Genomic DNA, 25430 nt, shown 5'->3' on the forward strand with positions numbered 1-25430 from the left:
TTCTCTGACTGACTTGCTTTGCTTAGCATTATACTCTCTAGTTCCGTATATGTCATTGCAAAGATTTCATTCTTTTTTATGGCTGAGTAATATCCATTTTGTACTTTTTATTTGTTACAAGTCAAGAGTCTATCTGTTAGACAAATTTTATCCTCTATCCACTGAATAAATGGCAACTCATTTTTCTCAGCTAATGGTACTGCAACAGTGGCTGTGATTCTCTGCTGTTTACTCTTCGGGAACTTTAAAGTTGCATCTAACCTAACTAGCTCTGTCAAAAATGTTTATTTACCATGTTGTCATATTAAATATTAACCAGTTTCCTTTGAAGAATGTTTATGTTTTATTGCATTTCATATTTAAAAATAGTGATTTGAAATAAATAGACAAAATATATTTGTCATATTCAAATGTTAGATAATGTGATATCCTATGAGGATTTGATCACTAGTATTTTGGACTTGTTTCTCTAAGTATGATCCAGAAACCATGTGCATCAAAATTACTTGGATACATATTAGAAATGAAAAATTCCTTGATCTCCACCCCAGACCTACTAAATCAGAATCTCTGGAGGTAGAGTTGTATGTTAATTTGTTCAGGTGGCCTTTGGTATATAATGAAGCTTTAAAACTTTGTAAAAATTAATATTTTTCTGAACAGGTTAATATGTATATGTTAGAAGAGTCAAATAGTTTAAAAAGATTGGTCATCTGAAAATGAACTTCTGACAGGTTATTTCTTGGTTGAGTGAATTAATAAATTGAGATATTAGTTCAAGTACCCCTTTTTTCAGTATTTTGTAGTGATTTTTTTCCTCCTGACTTAGAGTCATTATAGGAAATTTTTAAAAATAGAAAAAGATATGGAAGCGTCATCCATAAGCCAATCACTGGACAATACCCACAAATTTTGTTTCCTTGTAGTATATACTCCCTTCCCTGCACATATACACTTTCCCCTTTCTTTTACAAAATTAAGATCATATTGTATATTACAACATATATTGTGAGCAGTTTCTCAAAGACAGATTTACAGATCTAAGGCTAGATTTCCTAATCACTTCAGTTAATATCACAAGTGAAGTTTCTATATATTGTTCTGTCTTTATTATTTGTGTGTGTGTGTGTGTGTGTGTGTGTGTGTGTGTGGTGGTTTGGATTTTTTTTTTCTTTCTCCCGGATGGGTGGAGTAGTCCTCTTCTCCCCTACTAAAAGATAGCTTAAAATGATGACTAGCAATTCAGAGGCAGTTAGTGGATTCTGGCTTATTTGAAAATTATAACTTTAGTTTCTCTTTTTCCATCTCACGTAGAATTTTGGGACTGAAATTCTCTCAACCCTCGGAAGTAGGCTATGTTCTGCATTTATAATGTATCTGTGGTGAACGTTGCTTTTGAACTGCATACACTGTCTTCCCCATGATGATTACATTTCAGTTTCAGAAAAATCTTTAACATTGCTTAAAATAAGTAGAATGAGTAATATTTTAGAATTCATTTTTTAAAAAGATTTTATTTATTTGACAGAGTGAGAGAGAGATCACAAGTAGGCAGGCAGAGGGAAAAGGAGAAGCAGGCTCCCTGCCAAGCATGGAGCCTGATGTGGGGCTCGATCCCAGGATGCTGGGATCATAACCTGAGCCGAAGGCAGACACTTAACGGACTGAGCCATCCAGGCGCCCCTAGAATTCATTTGGCTTCAAATTGATCATAATTCATTTGGCTGATTAATAATTTCTCAAAGTAGAATATTTGCTACTTTGAAATAAATGGCTGATTCCATCTCCAGAACCCTTTTTATATAGGGTGACTCTATGTGATTTACTTTATACCTATTATTTTGGTACAATAATTTTTAAAAAAGATTTTATTTAGTTTGAGAGAGAGAGTATGCGTGAGCAGGGTGGGGGTGGCAGTAGAAAGAATCTCAAGCAGACTCTGTGCTGAGTGTGGAGCTGGAAGCAGGGCTCATCGCACAGCCCCAGATCAAACCTGAACTGAAACCAAGAGTTGGTCGCTTAACTGACTGAGCTACCCAGGCACCCCTGGTATAATAATTTTTATTAGTGCCTCCTTTCACTCTCATAAGTATCCTGGTTTGGAAGGTAAATTATATGGTCCTCTATTTTTATATTACTATATTCAGATGCTTGAATGACTGTAAACTTAACCATGGTCATGCTTTCTTCCTTATCCAATAGATCCTGAACACCAGAGAGCTAATGGTAACTTAAAATATTTTGAATATATAATGGCTAAAGAAAAAGATGTCAATAAGTCCGCTTCAGATGACCAATCTGATCAGAAAACCACACTGAAGAAAAAAGGGGCTGCTGTGGATTACCTGCCAGAGAGACAGAAGTACGAAATGCTGTGCCGTGGGGAGGGTATCAAAATGGTAAAGTGGAAAAGTCAATTGTGTGTGTGTATGAATGTGTGTGTGTGTTTGTACATAGTTCTGGAGAGAATCAGAGTTCTTTTATATTTAAGCCTATGTCATAAAAATTAGAATTAACTGTTAAAGTATTACAGTATGCCACATCAACTTATTGTGGGTGTCACAATGTGCTCCAACGATTAGTAAAATAGCTTTAGGGGGCGCCTGGGTGGCTCAGTTGCTTAAGCGACTGCCTTCGGCTCAGGTCATGATCCTGGAGTCCCGGGATCGAGTCCCGCATCAGGCTGCCTGCTCAGCAGGGAGTCTGCTTCTCCCTTTGACCCTCCCCCCTCTCATGTGCTCTCTCCTCTCATCCTCTCTCTCAAATAAATAAATAAAATCTTTAAAAAAAAAAAATAAATAAAATAAAATAAAATAAAATAGCTTTAGAATAAAGCTGTTGAATCATTATGCCATTTTGTGTATTTTTGGTAATATAACTCTTTGCATAGGCCAAAAGAGGCTTATTTTTATAAGATGAAGGATCAGATAGTTTAAGGGAAGTGATAAGATTTTTTCTTATATTTTAATGCAAAAGATATTTCCACAGTCTTAAGCGGAAATAATATACCAGCTTAACCCATCCTGTAAAACAAAGAACTCATCTATACAATAATCTTTTGTGGTTTTACTCCTAGTTGACCTTGACAGGATTGCTTAGTGAAATGTGTTAGTCTATTTAAGACATACTTAAAATGCCGAAAGAGTTTCTGCAGATTTTGGCTTTAACATTTATTTTTTTTAATACTTAAATGTGCCTATAAATATCCTTTTCTTTATTGTGTATCTGTATTTATGTATTTATAACTCAGAGTACTAGTGTTTCAGGGTGTTAATAGATAAAAGACCACAAACAAAAAAGTTCAAGTCTGGGGAACATAGGTTTTTGTTCGGCCTCAGGGCTTTTCAGAGCCTTTTTATGATAATGTACAATATGGATATGCTATACATTGCTTTATTTGATAAAGCATGGAATCCGTTTTTAAGGAATATCATGTGGTACTAGTTTTCAGTTGAATGCAGGCATATGTAGAAGGAATTAGTGAATTTTTGAAGTAAGTACTTTTAAGTGTAAACATTTGAATAGTGTGTTAAGTTTTTCTCTGCTACTAATAAAGTCAAGCTGGGCTGTACATTTTGATATTGGTGACTTTTTGATATTTGAGGACTTACTGTTGACAGCTTAATCTCTAACAGCAAATGCGTAGATCATATCTATGTTGACACTTTTGAGAGCTAAGTTTATGGACTCCTGGAAGAACATGCTTACTTTTGCTTTGGGTGCAAATGAGTAAATAAAAGGATAATAACAGTCTGAGAGACTCACGAAACTTTTTTTTTAATTTCACACCTAAATATTTTATTACACATCTGTTGAAGATACTCAAAAAATAACCAAAAAACTATTGTTACACCTCAAAAGGTGCACAATAGTTCCATAATATTATACATCTAGTTAGTGTTCAAATTTCTAGTAGTAAGCAGATATTATTTTATTTCCTTTAATAAATCTTAAAGAAGAAATCAAAATAGAGCCATAGGTATAAAACAGAAGTCTGCTTAATTTACCAGTGTGTTGATGTGACACATACATGTCAACTCTGCCCAAAATCAAGGATCATCTTTACTCTCAGAATAGTTAAATTCACCTCATCACTGTATCAAAGACTTATAATAAATAAATCTTTAGATTTGACTCTAGGTAAATAAAGTACATGGAGAATAAACATGCATCATTATTTGTCTTAGGATGTTAGCTAATAATTAAAACAAAAACTAGGGGCACTTGGGTGGCTCAGTCGGTTAAGCATCTGCCTTCAGCTCAGGTCATGATCCCAGGGTCCTGGGATGGAGCCTGCTTCTCCCTCTCCCTTTGCCGCTCTCCCTGCTTGTGCTCTCTCACTCACTCTGTCAAATAAATAAAATCTTTTAAAAAAACAAAAACAAACAAAAACTAATATTATTTCTATTTCATATATGATATACTTGTTTAATCAAGAGAAGAATCAGCAATAGATAATTTAGTTAATATAGATTGAAAGGAACATTTATTTGTTTTGTCGATCACTCTATTTTTAATAGTCATCAATAAAAGCACCTGCCTTTAATAACTTATTTTCTCTTTTTCAGAATTACTCATTTTCATCTTTGCTTTTTAAAACTAACTAAATTTGTTTATTTATGCTGCAAGCATCTAACTGGGAGGTATTTAGGAAAACCTGGTGAGGTTTTGTTTTATTTTTCCTTTTAAAAACTTTTTCTCTGGGTGCTTCCCAGTTACTTTGTGAAGTTTGGAGCAATGCAGGTCATTCATTTCATATTTTCATAAATATTTAATTATTCTTTATATTTAGATACCTGAACTTTATTTTGATGAGACATGGGTTAAAAGTGAAACCCTGTCTTTTTTCTTATTTAAGGCCTAGCATCTCTCCCAGAAAATAATCATTAATAAAACTTTTAAATCCTGAATGTCGTATTTGATGCAAAATACTTGCAGAGTATTATCTTTTGTATATTCTTCCATCAATGCTCTATGTATTCGCAAGCCTGATTATTGTTTCTTTTTTGCATAGGAGCAAGCATTAAAACTATTATTACTCTAATATGTTTATCATTTTCTTAACTTTATGTTTAGACTCCTCGGAGACAGAAAAAACTCTTTTGCCGTTACCATGATGGAAACCGGAATCCTAAATTCATTCTGGCTCCAGCCAAACAGGAGGATGAGTGGGACAAGCCTCGTATTATTCGCTTCCATGATATTATTTCTGATGCAGAAATTGAAATTGTCAAAGATCTAGCAAAACCAAGGGTAAATAATTTTTTTCTCTCAATTTACTCTACCTGTGTATTAGTTTTGCCTTTGCAAGATTACAAAAATGACAATTGATATGGCAGTAACCCCACAGATAGTTTTAGATATTGCTGTCACAACATAATGGAGTTGTTAATAAGCTCTGTTTATACTAGTTTTTCCTCAGTTTGTTATTAACACAAATAGCATACCCTGCAACTGGGTTTTAAACACTAAATTATGAAAATCATAGATGAGATTTTTTTATTCACACTGATTTTATTCACAGATGTTTCAGCATCTTCCTGAAAAAATTTTGTATGTATTTTCAAACCCTTTAGTCTCATAGGCTAATCAAAGACCAACTTTCTCATATCTTCAATATTTTTATCTGAAAGAATACTTGAAGTATTTTTATTCCTCTTTGGGCACATTATTACTGGAAAGATATAATTGCACAAGCATCATGCTAATTTGAAATAAGGACATCATAGTTTTCTGACTTTAACTCCTATCATTTATCTTTTTTTTTTTTTTTTTTTTTTTTTTTAAAGATTTTATTTATTTATTTGAGAGAGAGAGTGAGAGAGAGAGCACAAGAGGGGGGAGCGGGAGAGGGAGAAGCAGACTCCCCACCGAGCAGGGAGCCTGATGCGGGACTCGATCCTGGGACTCCAGGATCATGACCTGAGCCGAAGGCAGTCGCTTAACCAACTGAGCCACCCAGGCGCCCCTAACTCCTATCATTTATCTTAAGGAAAACAATTTTTTAAAAAAATTTTTTTATTTCAATTCATTTTAATTAACATATAGTATATTATTAGTTTCAGAGGTAGAATTTAGTGATTCATTAAGGAAAATAATTTAATGTGAACACAATCCCATAAACTTAGTGTTTAGCATAGAAATTCTTCTTCTATGAGAATTTGAGAAAGACTACCCTTTATGCTCTTGCCTTTTTTCCCATCAGCTTGTTCTTAAAACCTATTTGATCTCATTGATAGTAATACAAACTGCCATCAGTTTCGTAAAGAGATTATTAAACATTAAGCTTATCTGTGCTTTGTACAGGAGTTGGCAAATTTTTTCTGTAAAGGTGCAAATAATAAACATATTTCCGGCTTTGCTGGCTATATCATCTATCACAAATACTCAAGTCTACATTGTAGTGTGAAAGCAGCCATAGAAAATATATAAATGAGCATGGCTATATTTCAATAAAACTTTATTTCCAAAAACCAGTGGCAGGCTGAATTTGGCGCACGGGCCATAGTTTGCTGATCCTTGTTATAAAGGTTTAATTATCTGGATATCTGTACTCAAACTTAAGGTCAGAATTTTTGTTGCTATTAAGTTTTACTATTCCAGATTGGTACTTTTTTTTTTTAACCAAAGATTACATTTTAAATGGAAAAGACTGGTCTAATATGTATAGGTGCTGTCCAAGGGAATTCTTATAAATCTTTCAGAGCACTACTTAAATCACACCATATTCTATTGGTATCTTTTCAATTTCTGTTTTAGTCCATTCTTTGTGGTCAGTAAACCCAGTAAACCAAAATACCTTGGTGGAATATTTTTTAAGAATTCATTTCAGCTTAGAGGTCAAGTCTTGTATCTCTGGATTTGGAGGCCTCAGTCTTCAAAGGGGATGCCTCAGTTGGATTATTTTAATCAAAAAATTCAATGCTGATAAAAATTTTATACTCTTTTCAAATTTCAGAATCATTTTTATTTGTTAGTTTGAAGTCATTATCTTGGCTGGTCCTCTCTTTCCTACTGTTTTCGTACATTTATGAGTTCTTTTCATCTGCCTTTCTGCTGAATCCAAGATTATTTCACTGTATATGTGAAATACATGAACAGATATGTTGAAAGAAGTAAAGACGGACCCTGAAAGAAATTTTGGACAGCATTAACCTTTGTAAACAGTTCCATCACTAAAAAAAAATTAACATCAAAAGTTTGAAACGGATCATTAACTACAAATAGCCATTCTTATAACTATAAATTAGACTTCAAATTTTAGAAATTTCTTTCCTCACAGTCTCCTCCAACGACTGAAAGAAATTTAATTTCTAATCTCTTTTGTGTACCCTCCATTCATGCAAAGCAAAAACAAAATATAAAAAATAACAACAACAACAAAAAAGCTTAAAAGCCAACTGTCTCTCAAGGCTCAACACAGGGTGACTGGAAGTCTTATGGAGTTCTTTTCTCTTTTCATCCTCCTTTGTAAAAATCCCAGAATTCTGACTGGTTGGATAAATGTGATTCATTTTTTTTTGTTTTGTAATGCAACTATTTTGATGGTTGGCTTCACAGCTGAGGCGAGCCACCATTTCAAACCCAATAACAGGAGACTTGGAGACGGTACATTACAGAATTAGCAAAAGGTAAGAGATGTGTATGTTGCATATTTTGCCCTCTAATGAGTGTTTTATACATCCTACAGGAATATTCATTTAAGGGAAGTAGGTCATTTTCAGTCTCCAGCTCAAGTCACTGCCTATTTATATACGCATGGATAAACTGCTTTGTGTTTCACAGGTCTTTCCCTTTAACTAGAAGTTCTTTTTTTAATCTTTAATTGGTCTGTTGTTTTTAGGGAATTAATACCCTTTGCATTCTCTTCAGGTCAGGAATCAAATCTCCAGGAAATGGCTTGATACTTGTTTTCTTTTTCCTTTTTCTTGCCAAAAGGGAAAAAAAAGAAAAAGCAGCAGCCTGGATTAATCTGGGAGTAGTCTTTGTTTATATAGTTCTCTCATATTCATAAATGCAGTGAATTCACATCATTCTTCATAGTGATTTGTATTGGCATTTGTTCATTCATCTTGTGGAATACCATTGTCATTTTGGAGTAATCTGTATTCCTCCGTTGGAGTTATTTTAAAAAACTTGCTGACTAGAAAGTTGGCAATGGAAAGAAGGGTTATGCTTCTGATCTCAGTCTTCTAACTACTATTACTCATGAACTTATTTGCCTTTTACTTCGCCAGAGAGACTTAACAGTTTTATCTCAGTGAGAGTTTTAAAAAATAAATTTAAAGAGACTATTAACTATTCTTTTGTCAAAATACTTAAAGGACTTTAAACTTCTAGATCTGAGAAAGCTCCTGTGAAACCCAGTGCTATAAATCATTTACATGTATTTTCAAATGATTTTTTTTAAAAAAAGTGAAAGGACAATAAATCTACAACAAAAATATGTCAACCCATTTTCTCTTGATTTGGAAGTGGCTTTTATTGCCACCTGTCTAAATGTTTTTGCTGATTTGAAACCATTACCTACCATCCAGACCAATCTGAACCCTTCCAATCACCTGTGGCTTGGCAAAACAAACAAAAGCCCAAAATTGCCTGCTACGTGAGTAAGTCCTTGTCCTTTCTCTTTTTTTGTAGCTGAGCCGAGCTACAGTACATGACCCTGAGACTGGAAAATTGACCACAGCACAGTACAGAGTATCTAAGAGGTAAGGGAGTAATGGAGAGAATTTTAGTCCTATTTGGACCATTTTCCTTCTTGAGAATCTAATTTTCATAAAGGTTTCTAAGACCTAGGCTTAGGCATGACAACCATGCTTGAATTTTCATGATAGACTAATAAACAGACATGGTTATGGGGCAGTTAACAGAGATTTTCCAGAAGTAACTTACTGGATTTCAAAATGCCTGCTGAGACTCCCCAGACCCCACCTGAAAAGTGAAGTTGTGTTCCCATATTGAAGTAAGAGAAGTTCCCAAAGAACCTTCGTAGAAACAAGGCCTAATTTGGCTTCTATAGTAAAGCAAAGGTATAAAAATCTCTGGGTCACCAGAATAGCTGCAGGTATTGAGAAAGTGCATGCCTTGAAGGATTCCATAACACATCCTTTTTAAGTCAATTGGTTTCAAATTCTTTGCTTTTAACAATGTTTAAAGAGAATGTACTTAAGTTATTAGCTGATCACTGAAATAATTTTTAACAGTAGATTACTGTGTAACTCATGTATATAACTTAGAAGGAGCCCACAGAATAAGTGACATTATTCCAACAGAACTCCTTTTCCATCTACCTATTTATGTAATGGAGATTTCTCAGCTCTCATAAAAATGAGAATATTGAAAATAACAAAATAAGCTCCTTCCATCTCATTAGAAACATCTTAATATATTTTCACTTTTCATATTGGGTAATGATTGTTTAATCATGTTAGACTAATGTGTACGAATGATAATTGTAATAACTCATTCCAGAAGACATTATTTTTAACAATTAGACCTTTATGTTAGAGGAATTTATATTTTTATCAATTTATAAAAGTATTTTTGTTGTAGAGAAGTATAATGTAATAAAAGATTTTTAGGCATAGAAATATATTTCTCTAGGATGGGGCTTCTCAACCTCAGCACTATTGACGTTTTGGATCAGATAATTCTTTGTTGTTGGGGGTTGTCATAGCTTTGTATGACGTTTAGCAGCATCTCTGGCACCCACTAGATGCCAGTAATGCCCTTCATCCCAGTTTTGACAATCAAAAATGTCTCCAGACATTGCCAAACATCCCCTGGTAGGCAAAATTCCCACCACCATCCCCAGAGACTTCACCTCTCTACCCATGTTGAAAGCCACTATTCTAAGATAAGAATGGAATGAAAATGCAGTTCAAGGGGGGAAAAAAAAGAACGATATAAAAGTTCCCAAGTACTAAAAAATTCATTCATGTATTTTTTTTAAAGTGAATCATGGTGGGCATCAAATCATCGTGGTATTTAGATTCCACTGGATACGTTAAAAAAAAGATCATTTTTCAGAAATTACCACTAATTTCAGAATTAAATCCTTTCAAACTATTTGATGAAAAATTCTAGTTTTCAACTAAAATGTGCAGAAAGTAAGTACATAGATTTAACAACTATTTTAGGAGTTACTGGAACAGAAATTTTGAATATTATTGCTGTAAGTCATAACAAAAGTACTGTGAAGGCTGTACAGAATGCATTGTTTCCTTACTCTTTTTGGGCAAAGCTATATGTCCTTCATATGGTAATAACCTTCAACATGCCCGCACACATATCCTGGTTTCCTAACCGTGTGCCCCATGCTACCTGCCCCCAGCAAACTAGAAGACATGAAGAAAATTTAATTTCTATCATACGACTTTGATTTCAGGGAGACTAAGGATTTGTAGAAATTAATTTGGATAATGTTTTGATACATGATTTATAATGCTTCTGTGCATTGTAATTAACTCTAAATTTCAAGTTAAACTTCAGCTAATTTTCCATTTTATTACAGAATCTTACTCATGTCTTAAAAAATTAACCCTTTATTTTTTTAAAAATAAGCCATTATGTATTTTGTCAAAGATTACTACATGGTTTTAGGCATTTTTACTGTCATAAGGCTTGTTTCTAAATTCTCCAGATTTGGATGCTTTTAGGAAGCACATAAAAGAAAATTTCATGAACTTAGTTCTTTGGAAGTCCTTTTTGGAAATTTTTTTATATATACAATGGACCTTTTGAAGAAATATCCAGCCCACAGAGTCATTGGACTCTTACCAGTAAGGCAAAATAAATTACTCTTGGAAAAGTGATCTACAGACTTTTTTTCCTTAAGAACTAAATATTTCTAAGCCTTTTGGGCTTATTTTTAAAATATTCTAACTTTATAGCTCTGAGAAGCAATTTTATTGGATTTTTTAGAAAGACACAGCCATACTTTATATTATATATGGCAATAGAAGGCATTTAGCCAGCAGCATTAGAAGCATTGGAAGACTAACACCAGAATAAATTCACCCAATCTTAGCAGAGTATGCAGGGGTGTGTGTGTGTGTGTGTGTGTGTGTGTGTGTGTGTGTGTGTGTGTGTGTGTGTGTGTTCGTGTTCAAATACTCATATTTACTCTTAAGGAAAATTGTTCAGCAAGTCTTTGAAAAAGAAAATACATATGTTGAGAGAGAGGCCTTAACTGTTAAAGAAGGAATTTGCTCCATAAAATATCCTAAACATTTCATATTGTTAGTAAGTTTTTGCTTTTTTGGGAATTTATTAGCTATGTCAAGACATTTTTTACCCATCACTGGAATCTGAATTTTGAATATTCCTACAAGTGAAATAAATGAGTGTTTTAGGTTTCCTTCATACATTATACCTCTGAAAAAGGCATCTCAAATGTAAAATAGAAAAATTTATGTGTACTGATGTCAGTTAATGTAGTTCCTTTTGCTGTGGGAACATCTGTATTTTGAATGGGTCAGAAGGGAATTTCAAATATCTGTATTTTGAGAAATTTCTAAGTGATTGCATCATCTTCCGTGGAAGGAAAAATATGTTCCAGCATCCTAGCAAATAGAATTTTATTCGGGTAAAGTAAGTGTGGAAATCCATTACTGTTTATTTACTTTATTGACTATCTCTGAACGTTTGGTAAGTCATGTCTGTCCTTTCCATAATTTAAAAAAAAAAAAACTAAACTAAAAATTTACTACAGCTTGTTAATGGAGATGCTAATAATTTTGGCTAAAGCAGAGAAATGGAATTTTAGTTTTGGAAAAGTAAACACTGAGTTTACATGCTCTGAAAAGACATTTAGTTATGTGAGCTCATAAAGTCCAGTTAAAGTAATATTAAGAGATATGCAAATAAACAATCTAGTGTGGTAGAAAAAGCTTCTTTGAATCTGGTAGGTTATTTTTAGAAGGAGTTTTCATCTTACTCTGGTATACAGATTTCCCATAATATGGCATTTTCTTATGCTTACGATTTAATTTACCCATGGAAATAAGGAACAAATACAATATAAAAGCTTATTATTATTTTATAGTATGGGGCAAATACAAACATCTTTGAATATTTCAGATATTTTTTTAAATTGGAGTCGCTTTTAACAACGACAGTCCGTCTGTTAGGTTGAACAGTAGTTCTCAGATTGAGATAACTGAAATGGATAGATCTATAGTATGATTGCATAATTGTCCCACTAAGATCCAAAGGGCCAGGATAAATTCCCAGGCTAGATGATCAGCCTTTCTTTGTTAACCGTCAAGCACTTAGAGAAGAATTATTGAAAGTTTGCTCTCTGTAACTGGCACTTGGGGTCCTGAATTACTTTTTGCCTTTGCAAAAAATCACATAGTTTTTATATTAGCTAATTGTAAAATGTCAATTTTCACGTGTTGGGTTGGAAGAAAGTAGTGGAAATTATATCACTTGCATTTTCCTTTGGAAGTTTTGTAATAATCTCCAAAACCTCCAAAATGATATTGTCTATCTATTTACTTGAACATGATGTCCTTATTAATATATTAGAAATATAGTCATGCAGTGTGAGAATGTTGCTCCTTACTCAAAACATTCCAGGGGCACCTGGGTGGCTCAGTTGGTTAAGTGTCCAACTCTGGATCTCAGCTCAGGTCTTGATCTTGGAGTTTTAAGTTGAAGCCCCATGTTGTGGGGTGTGGAGCCTACTTAAAAAAAAAGGAGAAAAAAAGAAAGCATTCCAGTGATAGATTTGGGGTTCCTATAATTAAGACCAAAAGGAATATAGTTTGTGTTATCTAATTAGTAATGGAAAATACTGTAACCTTACATTCTAATTCAGTTAAAAAACACTGAGTACTTAGAAGAAAGAACCTTCATTTCTGTTGATAAAATTTAATGCAGGTATAAGACTTCCAAATCCTAAAGAATAGATAGTTAATATATATTACAGTATCCTCGGTGTCTCCACTGAATTTTTGAGCAATGTTACAACAATCTAAATTCAGGGCTAATTTCTTAGATTACCTGATAGATCTATAACAATGTTGCTGAAGACAGATTAGCAGTTGGGATCCAGATGAACGAAATGTTTTAAATGTAACTAAAGAGAATCCTTTTATATTTTGGAGAGGTTTTCATGTGAAAGTCAAATTAAGTGAAATAACTTTACATGCATGAGTAGAGTTTATTTTCCTCTCTAGTGACAGTAACAGAACCACAATTAAGATAACAGTTTATTTTTTAACCTTTAATCATTAATAACTTTAACTGCTAAGCCTCAGACCTTCCATTGAGATCATTTATGGTATAACAAAAAGTGTAAATTAAAACTTTTTAAAAAATCTAAACAATTAGGATTAAAATATTTTTCCTTTAAGATTAGCAAAAATTAAAAAGATTGATACTGGCAAGTATTTTCTGAAATGGGCACTCATAAACATATGGTAAAAGTATAAAATACTTTTTGGGAGAACAATTTGACATCATTCATCAAAATGTAAAAGTCATCTAGCAGTTTCACATCTAGGAGTTCAACCTACAGAGAGATATTATTTGTAATAGAGAAAAAGTAGAAATAACCTTATTTAACCAGTGCTTTATTGGTAGACCTTAATGGTCATTTTGGAAGTAAAGATACTTCATTTTAAAATGAAAAGCAGGGGCACCTGGGTGGCTCAGTTAGTTGAACATCCGACTCTTGGCTTTGGCTCAGGTTGTGATGTTAGGGTCATGAGATCGAGCCCTGAGTCAAGGCTCTGCCCTTGGAGCAGTCTGCTTGGAATTCTCTCTCTCCCTCTCCCTTTGTCCCTCCTGCTCATGCTCTCATGCGTGCTTTCTCTGTCTCTCAAATAAATAAATCTTTAAAAATGAAAAAAATGGGGGTGCCTGGGTGGCTCAGTTGGTTAAGCATCTGCCTTTGGCTGAGGTCATGATCCCAGGTTACTGGGATGGAGTCCTACATCGAGCCTGCTTCTCCTCTGCCCCTCTCCCCACTTGTTCTCTCTCAAAAATAAATAAAATCTTTAATAAATAAATTTTAAAAAATGAAAAGCAGTAGTTAAAAAACACTGTGGAATGGAAATGTAAAGTGATATAGTTGTTATGGAAAAGAGTCTGGTATTTCCTCAAAAAGTTAAACATAGGGTTACTATATGATCCAGAAATTACACTGCTAGGCATAACCCAAAAGAATTGAAAGGAGGGACTCAAGCAGGTACTTGTACACTCATGTTCATAACAGCATTATTCACAGTAGCCAAAAGGTGGAAGCAACCCAGGTGTGCATTCATGGATGAATAGATAAAATGTTGTATATCCATATAATGGAATATCATTCGGCCTTAAAAGGGAATGGAATTCTGATACATGCCACAATATGGATGAACCTTGAGGAAATTATACCACATGAAATAAGATGCAAAAGGACAAATATTATGTGATTCTATATAGGAGGTACCTAGAATGAAAAAATCATGCAGCTAAAAAGTGGATTAGAGGTTACCAGGGGCTGGGAGGAGAGAGAAATGGCAAATTATTATTTTTTTAAAAGATTTTATTCATCCATTTGAGAGAGTGAGAGAGAGAGCACAAGATGGGGGAGGGTCAGGTAGAGAAGCTCACTCCCTGCTGAGCAAGGAGCCTGATGCGGGGTTCCATCCCAGGACCCTGGGATCATAACCCAAGCCAAAGGCAGCCACTCAACTGATTGAGCCACCCAGGTGCCCAAAATGGCAAATTACTGTTTAATGGGTACAGAGTGTCTGTTTGGGATGATGAGAAGTTCTGGAAATAGTGGTGATCATTGTACAACTTTGTGAATGCTATTGAATTTTACACTTAAAAATGGTTAAATGGTCAATTTTATGTTATGTATTTTTTTACCACAATATTTTTTTTTTTTTAAGATTTTATTTATTTATTTGAGAGAGAGAGAATGAGAGACAGAGAGCATGAGAGGGAGGAGGGTCAGAGGGAGAAGCAGACTCCCTGCCGAGCAGGGAGCCCGATGTGGGACTCGATCCCGGGACTCCAGGATCATGACCCGAGCTGAAGGCAGTCGCTTAACCAACTGAGCCACCCAGGCGCCCCCACAATATTTTTTTTTAAACTGAAGTTGTGCTATATGTATTGACTTGGAAGATGTCAGAAGTATTTTCAGGGAGAAAAAGTGAATGTGTATATTGATGTGAGAGATTGGAAGGTGAGTAGATTCCTATTTATTAAAAAATTCTCTGTATATTTGTTTATACACAGGGAGAAATGTTGAGAGGATATGTACCTATTTGTTATAACATACAGTTTACCTGTGAGGAGTGGGACTAGGAAAGGGACTTTGTATTCTTTTGTATATGCAGTTTGAAATTTTTATATGTATTTCTTTTTTTAAATAGCTTTATTGGGAGATACATGTACCGTACAATTCATTGGTTGAAAATGTACAATTAAGTGGCTTTTAATATATCCAGAGTTGTGTGTCCATCACCACAATGAATTTTATTTTATTTTTTAAAAGATTTTATTTATTTGAGAGAGAGAGTGCGAGAGAGAGAGCACAACCAGTGGAGAGGAAGAAGCAGGCTGCTCATTGAGCAGGGAGCCTGATGTGGGGCTCAATCCTAAGACCCTGGGATCATGACCTGAGCCAAAGGCAACCACTTAACCAACTGAGCCACCCAGGCGCCCCTCACCACAATGAATTTTAGAACATTTTCATTACCTGGAAGAGAAATTCTGCTTTAGCAATAACTACCCAACCCTCAATTCACAACCCCCCCCCCCCGCCCCCGCCCCCACCAGCTCAGCCCTGGGTGACCACAAATCTACTTTCTGTCTTTATGGATTTGCCTGTTCTGGATTTTTTTTTTTTTTTTTAAAGATTTTATTTATCTATATGAGAGAGAGAGAGCATGAGCAGGGGGATGGGCAAAGGGAGAGGGACAAACAGACCCTCTGTTCTCCCTGTCGTGCACAGAGCACAATGCAAGGCTCGATCCCAGGATCCTGAGACCATGACCAGAGCTGAAGTCAGACACTTAACCAACTGAACCACCCAGGTGTCCCTGTTCTGGATATTACATATAAATGAAATCATATAATATGTGGCCTTTTGCATCTGGCTTCTTTTACTTGCCGTATTTGTAAGGTTCATTGATGTTGATGTATGTATCTGTACTTCATTCCTTTTCATGGCTGAATAATATTCCATTGTATGGATATACCACATTTTATTTATCTTTTATTCATCTATTGATAGACAGTTGGGTTGTTTCTACTTTTTGGCTATTATGAATAATGCTGCTCTGAACATTCATGTACAAGTTTTTATGTGAACATAAGTTTAAGTTTCTCTTGGGTATATACCTAGGAGTGAAATTGCTAGGTCATATGGTAACTCTGTATTTACCCATTTGAGGAACTGCCAAACTTCTCCAAAGTGGCAGTACCATTTTACAATCCTACCAGCAATGTATGGGTTATTCCAGTTTCTTCACATCCTCATCAATACTTGTTACTGTCTGTCCTTTTGATGATTATAGCCATCCTAGTGGGTGTGATATGCTATCTCATTGTGGTTTTGATTTGCATTTCCCAGTGGCTAATGATGTTGAGCATCTTTCCATGTGCTTATTGGCCATTTGTATATTTTCTTTGGAGACTATTTAGATCCTTTGCCCATTTTTAAATTGAGTTATCTTTTATTTAGTGGTAATAGTTCTTTATATATTTTAGACACAAGTCCTTATCAGACATTTGATTTGCAGAGATTTTCTTCCATTCTCTGAGTTGTCTTTTCACTTTATTGATGGTGTCCTTTGAAGCACAAAATTTTTAATTTTGATGATACCCAGTTTATTTTTTTGTTGTTGCTTATACTTCTGATGTCATAGCTAAACTAGTGTCTAATTTAAGATCACAAAGATTTACACTTACTAAGAGTTTTATAATTTTAGCTTTTACATTTAGGTCTTTAATCCCTTTTGAGGTCTTTTTTTTTTTTTTATGATATGAGGTAGGGACAACGTCTTTCTTTTGCATGTGGTTATCCATTGTCCCAGGACTATTTATTGAATATAACAAACATTTCTTGCTTTTATATATATATAAATTTTATTTATTTATGTGTGTGTAGGCTCCACACCCAGCATAGAGTCCAGCACCAGGCTTAAACTCACGAGCTTGAGTTCAGGACCTGAGCTGAGATCAAGAGTTGGATGCTTAACTGACTGAATCCCCCAGATGCCCCACATTTCTTGCTTTTATAATTTTAAAAGTGTAAAGTGAAAGATTGTAATGGTAATTTGCTAGAATAACAAAAGTGAAGGCGTTCTTGGTAGCAGGAAACTTTAGCCGAAGAGTAAGCATTGTCAAAGAAAAGATTAAAGATAAAAAGAGAGGCAGTAATTGGTAGGTTGAGTTAGAACTTCTTTCTCCCAATTCTGACTGAGTTCTTAGTAGAACTAGGAGCTAATCTAGTATGTCCGTGTACCTGTCTTTCTGTCTAGCAACAATTTGAGTTAGAAAGGGTAGGTTCAAAAATGTAGAGAAAAGATCCAGTCTCTGTAAGGCTGAAGGATGATGCTTCTACCAAAGTATTAGAGAAAAGGTAGGAATCGATGCTTGTGGTAGCAAGGAAGGAAGTTGAAGGTAACAGAAGTAGGAGACAGGTTCTCTGTGGGTGATAGGTTCCAGGATGGAATAGGAACAATTCTCAAGATGCATCTAGTTTGGGTGCCTGGGTGGTTCAGATGGTTAAGCGTCTGCCTTCGGCTCAGGTCATGATCCTAGGGTCCTGGGATCGAGTCCCGCATCGGGCTCCCTGCTAGGTAGGGAGCCTGCTTCTCCCTCTGCCTCTCCTCTCCTCTCTCTCTCTCTGACTCTCATGAATAAATAAATAAAACATTAAAAAAAAAAGATGCATCTAGTTTGAATTTTTTTTAAAGATATTTATTTTGAGAGAGAGAGAGAGCATGCACGAGCAGGGGGAGGGACAGAGGGAGAAGGAAAGAGACTCAGTGCTGAGCACGGAGCCCAGTGCAGGGCTTGATCTCACAATGCTGAGATCACAACCTGAGCCGAAACTGAGAGTCGGATGCTTAGCCAACTGCACCACCCAGGTGCCCCTGAAATTTTAATAGAACACTTGCCAATTTTGTGTTGCAGTTATCTATAAAAATCAAGTCAGTAGTTTGTGGATTATAAAGTTCAAAAATCTATCAAATTGTTGCCAGCCAGAAATATAGGTACACTGACAGACTAGATTAGTTCCTAGTTCTACTAGGAACTCAGTCAGAATTTAGAGAAGTTAAGTTCTTAATGTATTTATCGGCTACACCCTTTATAACAGTAAAATTCTTGGATCCTTCCTATTTCTGCTACACTAAGGAATTCTACTCAGCCAGTCCATATAAATTTACAAGGGATCACCGACAAGTAGTATGGTAAAATAGAATAAATCTTGGATTAGTTCTGGGAAGTCTCTATGATTCATTCATTTCTTCATTCAGCAAATATTTATTGAGCATCTGCTATGTGCCAGGCACTGTAATAGGTTCTGCAGATACAGTGGTGAGCAAAACCAGGCAGAATTTACGTATTTGGGACTAGTAGTTGAATGAAGACATCTTAATCAAACAATAAATTAATATACAATTAGTGTGAAAAATGCTACAAAGTAAGATATATAGTACTGTAAAAACATTAGGGGTAGCTGCCTTCTCCACTTCTGGGGGCATGGAGGTAGCCTCTCCCTGAAGTGCTTCAGTTGCAGGCAGTTGCCAGCTCTGAGATGAATGGTTCTGGGGGCACAGCTGCCGCCACTCTCCACCCTCTGGACCAAGGGTGATTCCCATAGTAGCATCCAGTAGGTGCCCACCAAAGTCACTGTGGTCTTGTTATATATCAGAAGGACTATTAGCATGATTGCTTTTGTGAAGAGCATCTTATTTCCTTATATCAGAGAAAATGTTAAGAATTAACCGCAGAGAAAAATACTTCTTCCTTCTTGGAAAGAAGAGTGCCAGTAGGACCTCAGTCTTTTGAGGTAACAGGCTGAAGAGGATTCCCATCAGGATAGGGTATTTTGACCTCTGCAACATGTGGGAATGGGGTGGATGATCTACAATAGATGTCCAGGCTGTGGTAGATCATGTGTGCTGGCAGAGATCTCTGGATGGAAAACCATGGTACTGATAACAAATATAAAGATTCATGTGGAAGGCAGTATTTTACAGCTGGGAGAATAAGAGCAGCATTCATTGAAGATGTCATTCCAGCAGCTAGGAAATGGAGAGAAGCTGGAATGAAGGTGTATATCTATTCTTCAGGGAGGGTAGAGGCACAGAAACTATGACTTGTGCGCTCTACAGAGGAAGATATTCTTGAGCTTGTGGATAGTTTCTTTGATGCCAAGGTTGGGCATAAAGTGGAGAGAGAGTTGTTGAAAGACTGCAAAACAGCATTGAATGCTCAGTCAACAGCCTTTTTTTGACACATTAGAGGCTCGTGCTGCTGAGGAAGTGGACATGCTTATTGCTGTGGTGGTGAGACATGGCTAGGTGGAGTTAAGAAATGATGAAAAGCCTATAGCCTCAAATCATTCAGCAAACTACTTGTCCTCTTCAACCTAGAAAAGGATTTCTAAGGAAGACAAACTGTTTCTCATAGTTTGTCCGTGTAGTCTGGTTTATTTTAATGGTAAGAGTAACTTACTTTAAAAACATATACACACACACACACATATGTAGGCAAATATGTATGTGCTCAAATTACCTTCTACAGGTACATGAGTGATAAAAATCTCCATTCAGTGAAATTAAAACTTATTTTAAAATCTATTTCTGTAAAAGTTATTTGAAACTACAACACTAACCCCTACTGAGGGCAAAGTATAGTTGATAGAAAAAACTATTAACAGATCAAATGTGTCAGTATCAGGTCATATACCAAAATTGAAAGCTAGTTTTGAGCAGTATTTCAGAAGCCTTGCTATTTTAAAAACTGAAAGTGTTTCAAAGTCTTTTTTTTTTTTTTTTTAAGATTTTATTTATTTGAGAGACAAAGAGCACAAGCAGGGGGAGCGGGAGAGGGAGAAGCAGACTCTGCTGAGCAAGAAGCCCGATGCCGGACTCCATCCCAGGACCCTGAGATCATGACCTGAGCTGAAGGCAGATGCTTGACTGACTGAGCCACCCAGGCGCCCCTCAGAGTCTTTTTTTTTTTAAGATTTTTACTTACTTCTTTGACAGAGAGCCACAGTGAGAGAGGGAACACAAGCAGGGGGAGTGGGAGAGGGAAAGGGTTTCCTGTGGAGCAGAGAGCCCAATGCAGGGCTCAATCCCAGGATCCTGGGATCATGACCCGAGCCGAAGGCAGACGCTTAATGACTGAGCCACCCAGGCACCCCAGAATCTTATTCTTAATAATAAATAATTGCCCTGTTTAATTGTGAGAGAATAAAATCTAGAAGATTGCAATAACTGCATTTCACAATATTTGCCTACCTGCATACAAAAGACAAAGATAGTTGCTTGTGTTCCAAGAGAGGGCAAAATTAGAAAGAAAACTCATTTTAGTCTTGAACCAGAGAGTGTATCTTACTTAAGAAGAGACTTGCTAATCGTTGTGGCATCCACAGCAAAAATCACCTTACCAGTGAAAAAGGTGCATTAATGTAAAGTTAAAAAAGAGATGTGGTTCTTAATGTTTCAAAATACAGTCCTAATCCTGTGAATTCTTTTTATTTTTTTTAAGATTTTATTTATTAGAGAGCATGCACACGTGAGAGTGAGAGAGAGCAAGTGAGCAGAGGGAGGGGGAGAAGTAGACTCCCTGCTGAGCAGAGAGCCCAACATAGGGCTCTATCCCAGGACCCTGGAATCACGACCTGAGCCGAAGGCAGACACTTAACCAACTGAGCCATCCAGGCGCCCCTAATCCTGTCAATTCTAATTATAGATTATAGCTGCCTTTCTGACAACTTCTTAGCATAGTTTGAGAAATTATATTGTTATTTACTATTTTTAAAATGATTTTCCTGAAATCAGTCTATCAGATCAAGAAGAATCCTATATATTTTCTTTTGGCATGGATATGAGAAATGTCAATTTTCTAACAGTAGTAATTATCCTGGTTCAGTTGTTTTTGTTTTTTTTTTTAAGATTTTATTTATTTGACAGAGAGAGAGAGCACAAGAGGCAGAGCAATAGGCAGAGGGAGAGGGAGAAGCAGGCTCTCCAGTGATCAGGGAGCCCAACATGGGGCTCGATCCCAGAACCCCGGGATCATGACCTGAGCTGAAGGCAGACACTCAACTGACTGAGCCATCTAGGCGCCCAATGTTTGTTTATTTATTTAAGGGAGAAGAGACTTAAGCTCAGTTAAAAGCTGTGGGAGGAATTGAGAAGGAAAGTTGATTATGTAAGAGAGAGAAGGGCTGATCAATGAATTATGCTTCCTAAAATGTCAGAAAATTATAGAATCTAAGGCAGAGGGTTAGCATAGATAATGGAGAGAAATTTCCTCTCTGGAACTGGAATGAAGGAACTAGATGATCTAAAAGGAACAGATAGATGCAAATGTAGGTAAAGTGTATGGTTTCTATATTCTCTGAAGTAGGGGATATGTACTGAGAGAAGGGGGAAGCTGAGGTGGGTTGGGGTTCAGAGTAGAAGAAGGAGTAGGAGTAAGGACCCATTTGAAGTTGGTGTTCATGAATTATCAGTGGAACACATTTGCCCTATTTCATGACTTTCTCCAGTAGAGTTTGATGACACAGGTATAAGCTTAGAGAAAAAAATTCATTGAGGATAATATTTTTGCCAGAGAGTTTAATTTAGGCATTTAGCAAGAATGTTGTTGAAATGAGGGATCATGGAATCAGAGGTTGATGAGAGAAGTGAAGAAAGAAAGCTGATAGACCATAGGAGATAGCTTAATTTGGGGTGCCTTTTTAAATTTAGCTATAGTTCCCATACCATAAAATTCACTCCTTTAAAGTGTATAATTCAATGGTTTTTAGTGTTTTTAGTTGTGCAACCTTTACCATTATCTAATTTCCAAACATTCCCATCACCCTGAAAAGAAAGCCTGTACTTATTAGCAGTTAACTCCCCATTTCCCCATTTCCGCCTTCCTCTGGCAACCACTGATCTACTTTCTCTATCTGTTGACTTGCCTATTCTGGATATTTCCTATAAATGGAATCATAGTATGTGGTCTTTTGTATCTTGCTTACTTAACAGTGTTTTCAGGGTTCATCCGTATTGTGGCATTTATCAGTACCCGATTCCTTTTCATGGCACAATAATCCATCATATGGATGTATCACATTTTATGTATCTACTCATCAGTTGGTGAATATTTGGATTATTTCCACTTTTTGGCCATTAATAATCCTGCTATGAACATTCATGTACAAGTTTTTGTATGAACATATGTTTTAATTTCTCTTGGGTATGTACCTGGAAGTGGAACTGCTGAGTCATATGGTAACTGTATGTTTAAAAATTTGAGGAACTGCCAAACTGTTTTCCAAACTGGCTGCACCATTTTTACATTCCTACCAGCAATGTGTGAGGGTTCTGATTTCTTCACATTCTCATCAGCACCTGTTATTGTCCATCTTTTTGTTTTATTTTGTTTTATTTTAAGTAGGCTCCACGCCCAGCATGGAGCCCAACATGGGGCTTGAACTCAAGACCCTGAGATCAGGCTCTGAGCTAAGAGTTGAACACTTAACTGACTGAGCCACCCAGGTGCCCCCGTCCACCTGTTTTTATTATAGTCCTCCTACTGGGTGTTTTGGTACCTTTTAAAAACTTATTTTTATTTATGCAAGTAATACATGAATTTTTTTTTTATTTATTTTTTTAAAGATTTAATTATTTTAGAGAGAAAGAGTGTGTGAGCGGGGGTAGGGGCAGAGGGAGAGAGAATCCCAAGCAGACTCCCCACTGAGTACAGAGCCCAGCACAGTGCTCAATCTCACAACCCTGAGATCATGACCTGAGCCGAAATCAAGAGTCAGATGCTTAACTGACTGAGCCACCCAGGCGCCCCTACATGAATTTTTTTCTTATAAAATATTTACACTATATAAATCAAGCTAAAAACCCTATGACCTCCACCCCAGTCAGTTCCTATGCCTAATGTAAAAAGAAAAATTGTTTTCAGTTTGGTATGTATTTTTACAGAATTTTTAAAAATTCTCAATGTAATAGCCCTATATAGCCTTCTTACATTAATCCAGCTGTTTTCAAAGAAACTCTGTAATAAATGAGTTTTTTTCTTTTCTAACCTTTAACTGTAAAGTGTAGCATTTTTAAAAAAAATGACAACATTGTTTAATAAAAATCTTATCAAACAAGCAAGCCAACTAAATGCCTATAGATAAGGCTTAATGTCCCATATATTACGGCTTTTAAAATGATGGCTATTAGTCTTTATGTATTGAAACATTATAAGTAATATTGTCTTCTTGTTCTTAGTGCCTGGCTCTCTGGCTATGAAAACCCTGTGGTGTCTCGAATTAATATGAGAATACAAGATCTAACAGGACTAGATGTTTCCACAGCAGAGGAATTACAGGTAGGTAATCACATTATCCTTAAACCATATGCTATCACATTATTTCTTTACACTTTTTCAAAAAATGTTGCAGATGAGATTTCCTAACATTGTATGGGCACTGATTAGGTATTGTAGGAGAGTTTGGGACCCTAAAAGTGAATATGCAAGCTGAAACCAAACAAGCTACTCTTTAATAATCAATGGGAAAAATTAGGATTAGTCTGTGAGCTCTAAAATTCTTTTACAAAACATTAAAAACTCGTACTGTTAGGTATAAATTTATAGGGAAATGAACAATATGTAACATTAATATTTATTATATAAATATTAATATAATATATATTATAATATATATTATAATATATAATATAATAAAATATAAATATATTTAATATATATTTATTATATAATTTTTTGTCATTCCTAACTAAACCTGTCAGGTAACCAGGGGCAGTTTTTTTTTTTTTTAATGTGTTTTTTTTCTCTTTTCTATTGAGATAGAATTCACATACCTTAAAATTTACCCTGGTTTTATTACATGCACATGCTTATGCAGCTATCACCACTATCTAATTATAAGACTATTTCATCACTTCAAAAACTTTAAGCAGTCACTCTCCATTCCCTCTTCCTAATGCCAGTGGCAACTACTAATCTCCTTTCTGTCTATCTATGAAGTTGCCTTTTCTAGATATTTCATATAAATGGAATAATACAATATGTGGCCTATTGTATCTGGCTTATATCACTTAATGTAATGTTTTCAATGTATCAGCACTTTATTCTTTTTCATGCCTGAATAATATTCCATTGTTTGGATGTATCACAACTTCATGTATCTATCAGCTGAAGGATATTTGGGTTGTTTGCACTTTTTGACTATAATGACTAGTGCTGCTATGAATGTTTGTGTACACGTTTTTGTACAAACATTTAATTTTTTCTTGGGTATATAGGTATCTGTGGAACTGCTGAGTCATGTGGTGACTTTACAGTTTGAGGAACTGCCAAACTGTTTTCCAAAATGGCTGCACAATTTTATAATTCCATTGACAGAGTATGAGGATTACAGTTTTTCACATCTGTGTCAACACTTATTCTTGTCTGTTTCTTTTTTCTCATTACAGTTTTCATTTGCATTTCCCTGATGGCTAATGATGTTGAGCATCTTTTCATGTGCATATTTGCCATTTATTTCTTTTAAAAAATTTTTGTTCAAATCCTTTGACTAATTGGGTTGTTTGTGTTTTTGTTGTTGAGTTGTAAGTGTTCTTTTTTCATTCTGGATATAGGAGCATTATCAGATATATGGTTTGTAAATATTTTCTCCCGTTCTGTAGGTCATCTTTCATTTTCTTGATGGTGTCGTTTGGCACAAAATTTTTGATTTTGATGAAGTCTGATAGGTCTTTTTTTGTTTTTTGGCTTTGGGGGTTTTTTTAGTTGTTTATGCTTTCTTTTTCTTTTCTTTCTATTTTATTAAATTCCAGTATAGTTAACATACAATTTTATATTAGTCTCAGAAGTACAATGTAGTGATTCAGCAATTTTGTACATTACTCAGTGCTCATCATGATAAGTGTACTCTTAATCCCTATCATCTATTTCACCCATCCCCACCACCCATCTCCTATCTAGTAACCATCAGATTGTTCTCTATAGTTAAGTCTGTTTTTTGGTTTGTCTCTTTTTTTCCTTTGTTTGTTTCTTAAATTCCACATATGAGTGAAATCATATGATATTTGTCTTTCTCTGACTAATTTGTTTCACTGAGCATTATCTTCTCTAGATCCATCCATGATGTTGCAAATGGCTAGATTTCATTCTTTTTTTTGTGGCTGAGTAATATTCCATTGTGCTTATATACCATAACTTTA

At 35.4% G+C, this 25430-nt stretch overlaps 1 protein-coding gene, 1 long non-coding RNA gene and 1 pseudogene across 6 annotated transcripts in view; 2 read left to right on the top strand and 1 right to left on the bottom strand.

Moving 5' to 3' along the window:
- The window catches only part of P4HA1 (prolyl 4-hydroxylase subunit alpha 1), a 104534-nt gene that overhangs the window by 61610 nt on the left and 17494 nt on the right, over window positions 1-25430 (top strand). For 4 of the 5 annotated variants that reach the window (XM_078077599.1, XM_078077597.1, XM_036114134.2 and 1 more), the window contains exons 7-10: window positions 2203-2399; window positions 5077-5253; window positions 7561-7631; window positions 23472-23571. In XM_078077599.1, coding sequence (XP_077933725.1) covers window positions 2203-2399; window positions 5077-5253; window positions 7561-7631; window positions 23472-23571 — 545 coding nt within the window. Of the gene's footprint in view, window positions 1-2202; window positions 2400-5076; window positions 5254-7560; window positions 7632-8640; window positions 8712-23471; window positions 23572-25430 lie in introns of all 5 variants that reach the window. The other variant, XM_036114135.2, reaches the window with a different exon arrangement.
- The window catches only part of LOC144382565 (uncharacterized), an 85636-nt gene continuing 67206 nt past the window's right edge, over window positions 7001-25430 (bottom strand). The window contains exons 2-3 of the long non-coding RNA XR_013449736.1: window positions 12572-12689; window positions 7001-7128 (exon numbers count right to left, since the gene is read on the bottom strand). This is a non-coding gene — a long non-coding RNA (uncharacterized LOC144382565). The remainder of the gene's footprint in view (window positions 7129-12571; window positions 12690-25430) is intronic.
- Window positions 18718-19725, top strand: LOC144382518 (enolase-phosphatase E1 pseudogene; annotated as a pseudogene).

This window comes from Halichoerus grypus, chromosome 7 (genome assembly GCF_964656455.1).
Source record: "Halichoerus grypus chromosome 7, mHalGry1.hap1.1, whole genome shotgun sequence".
NCBI classification, from domain to species: domain Eukaryota; kingdom Metazoa; phylum Chordata; class Mammalia; order Carnivora; family Phocidae; genus Halichoerus; species Halichoerus grypus.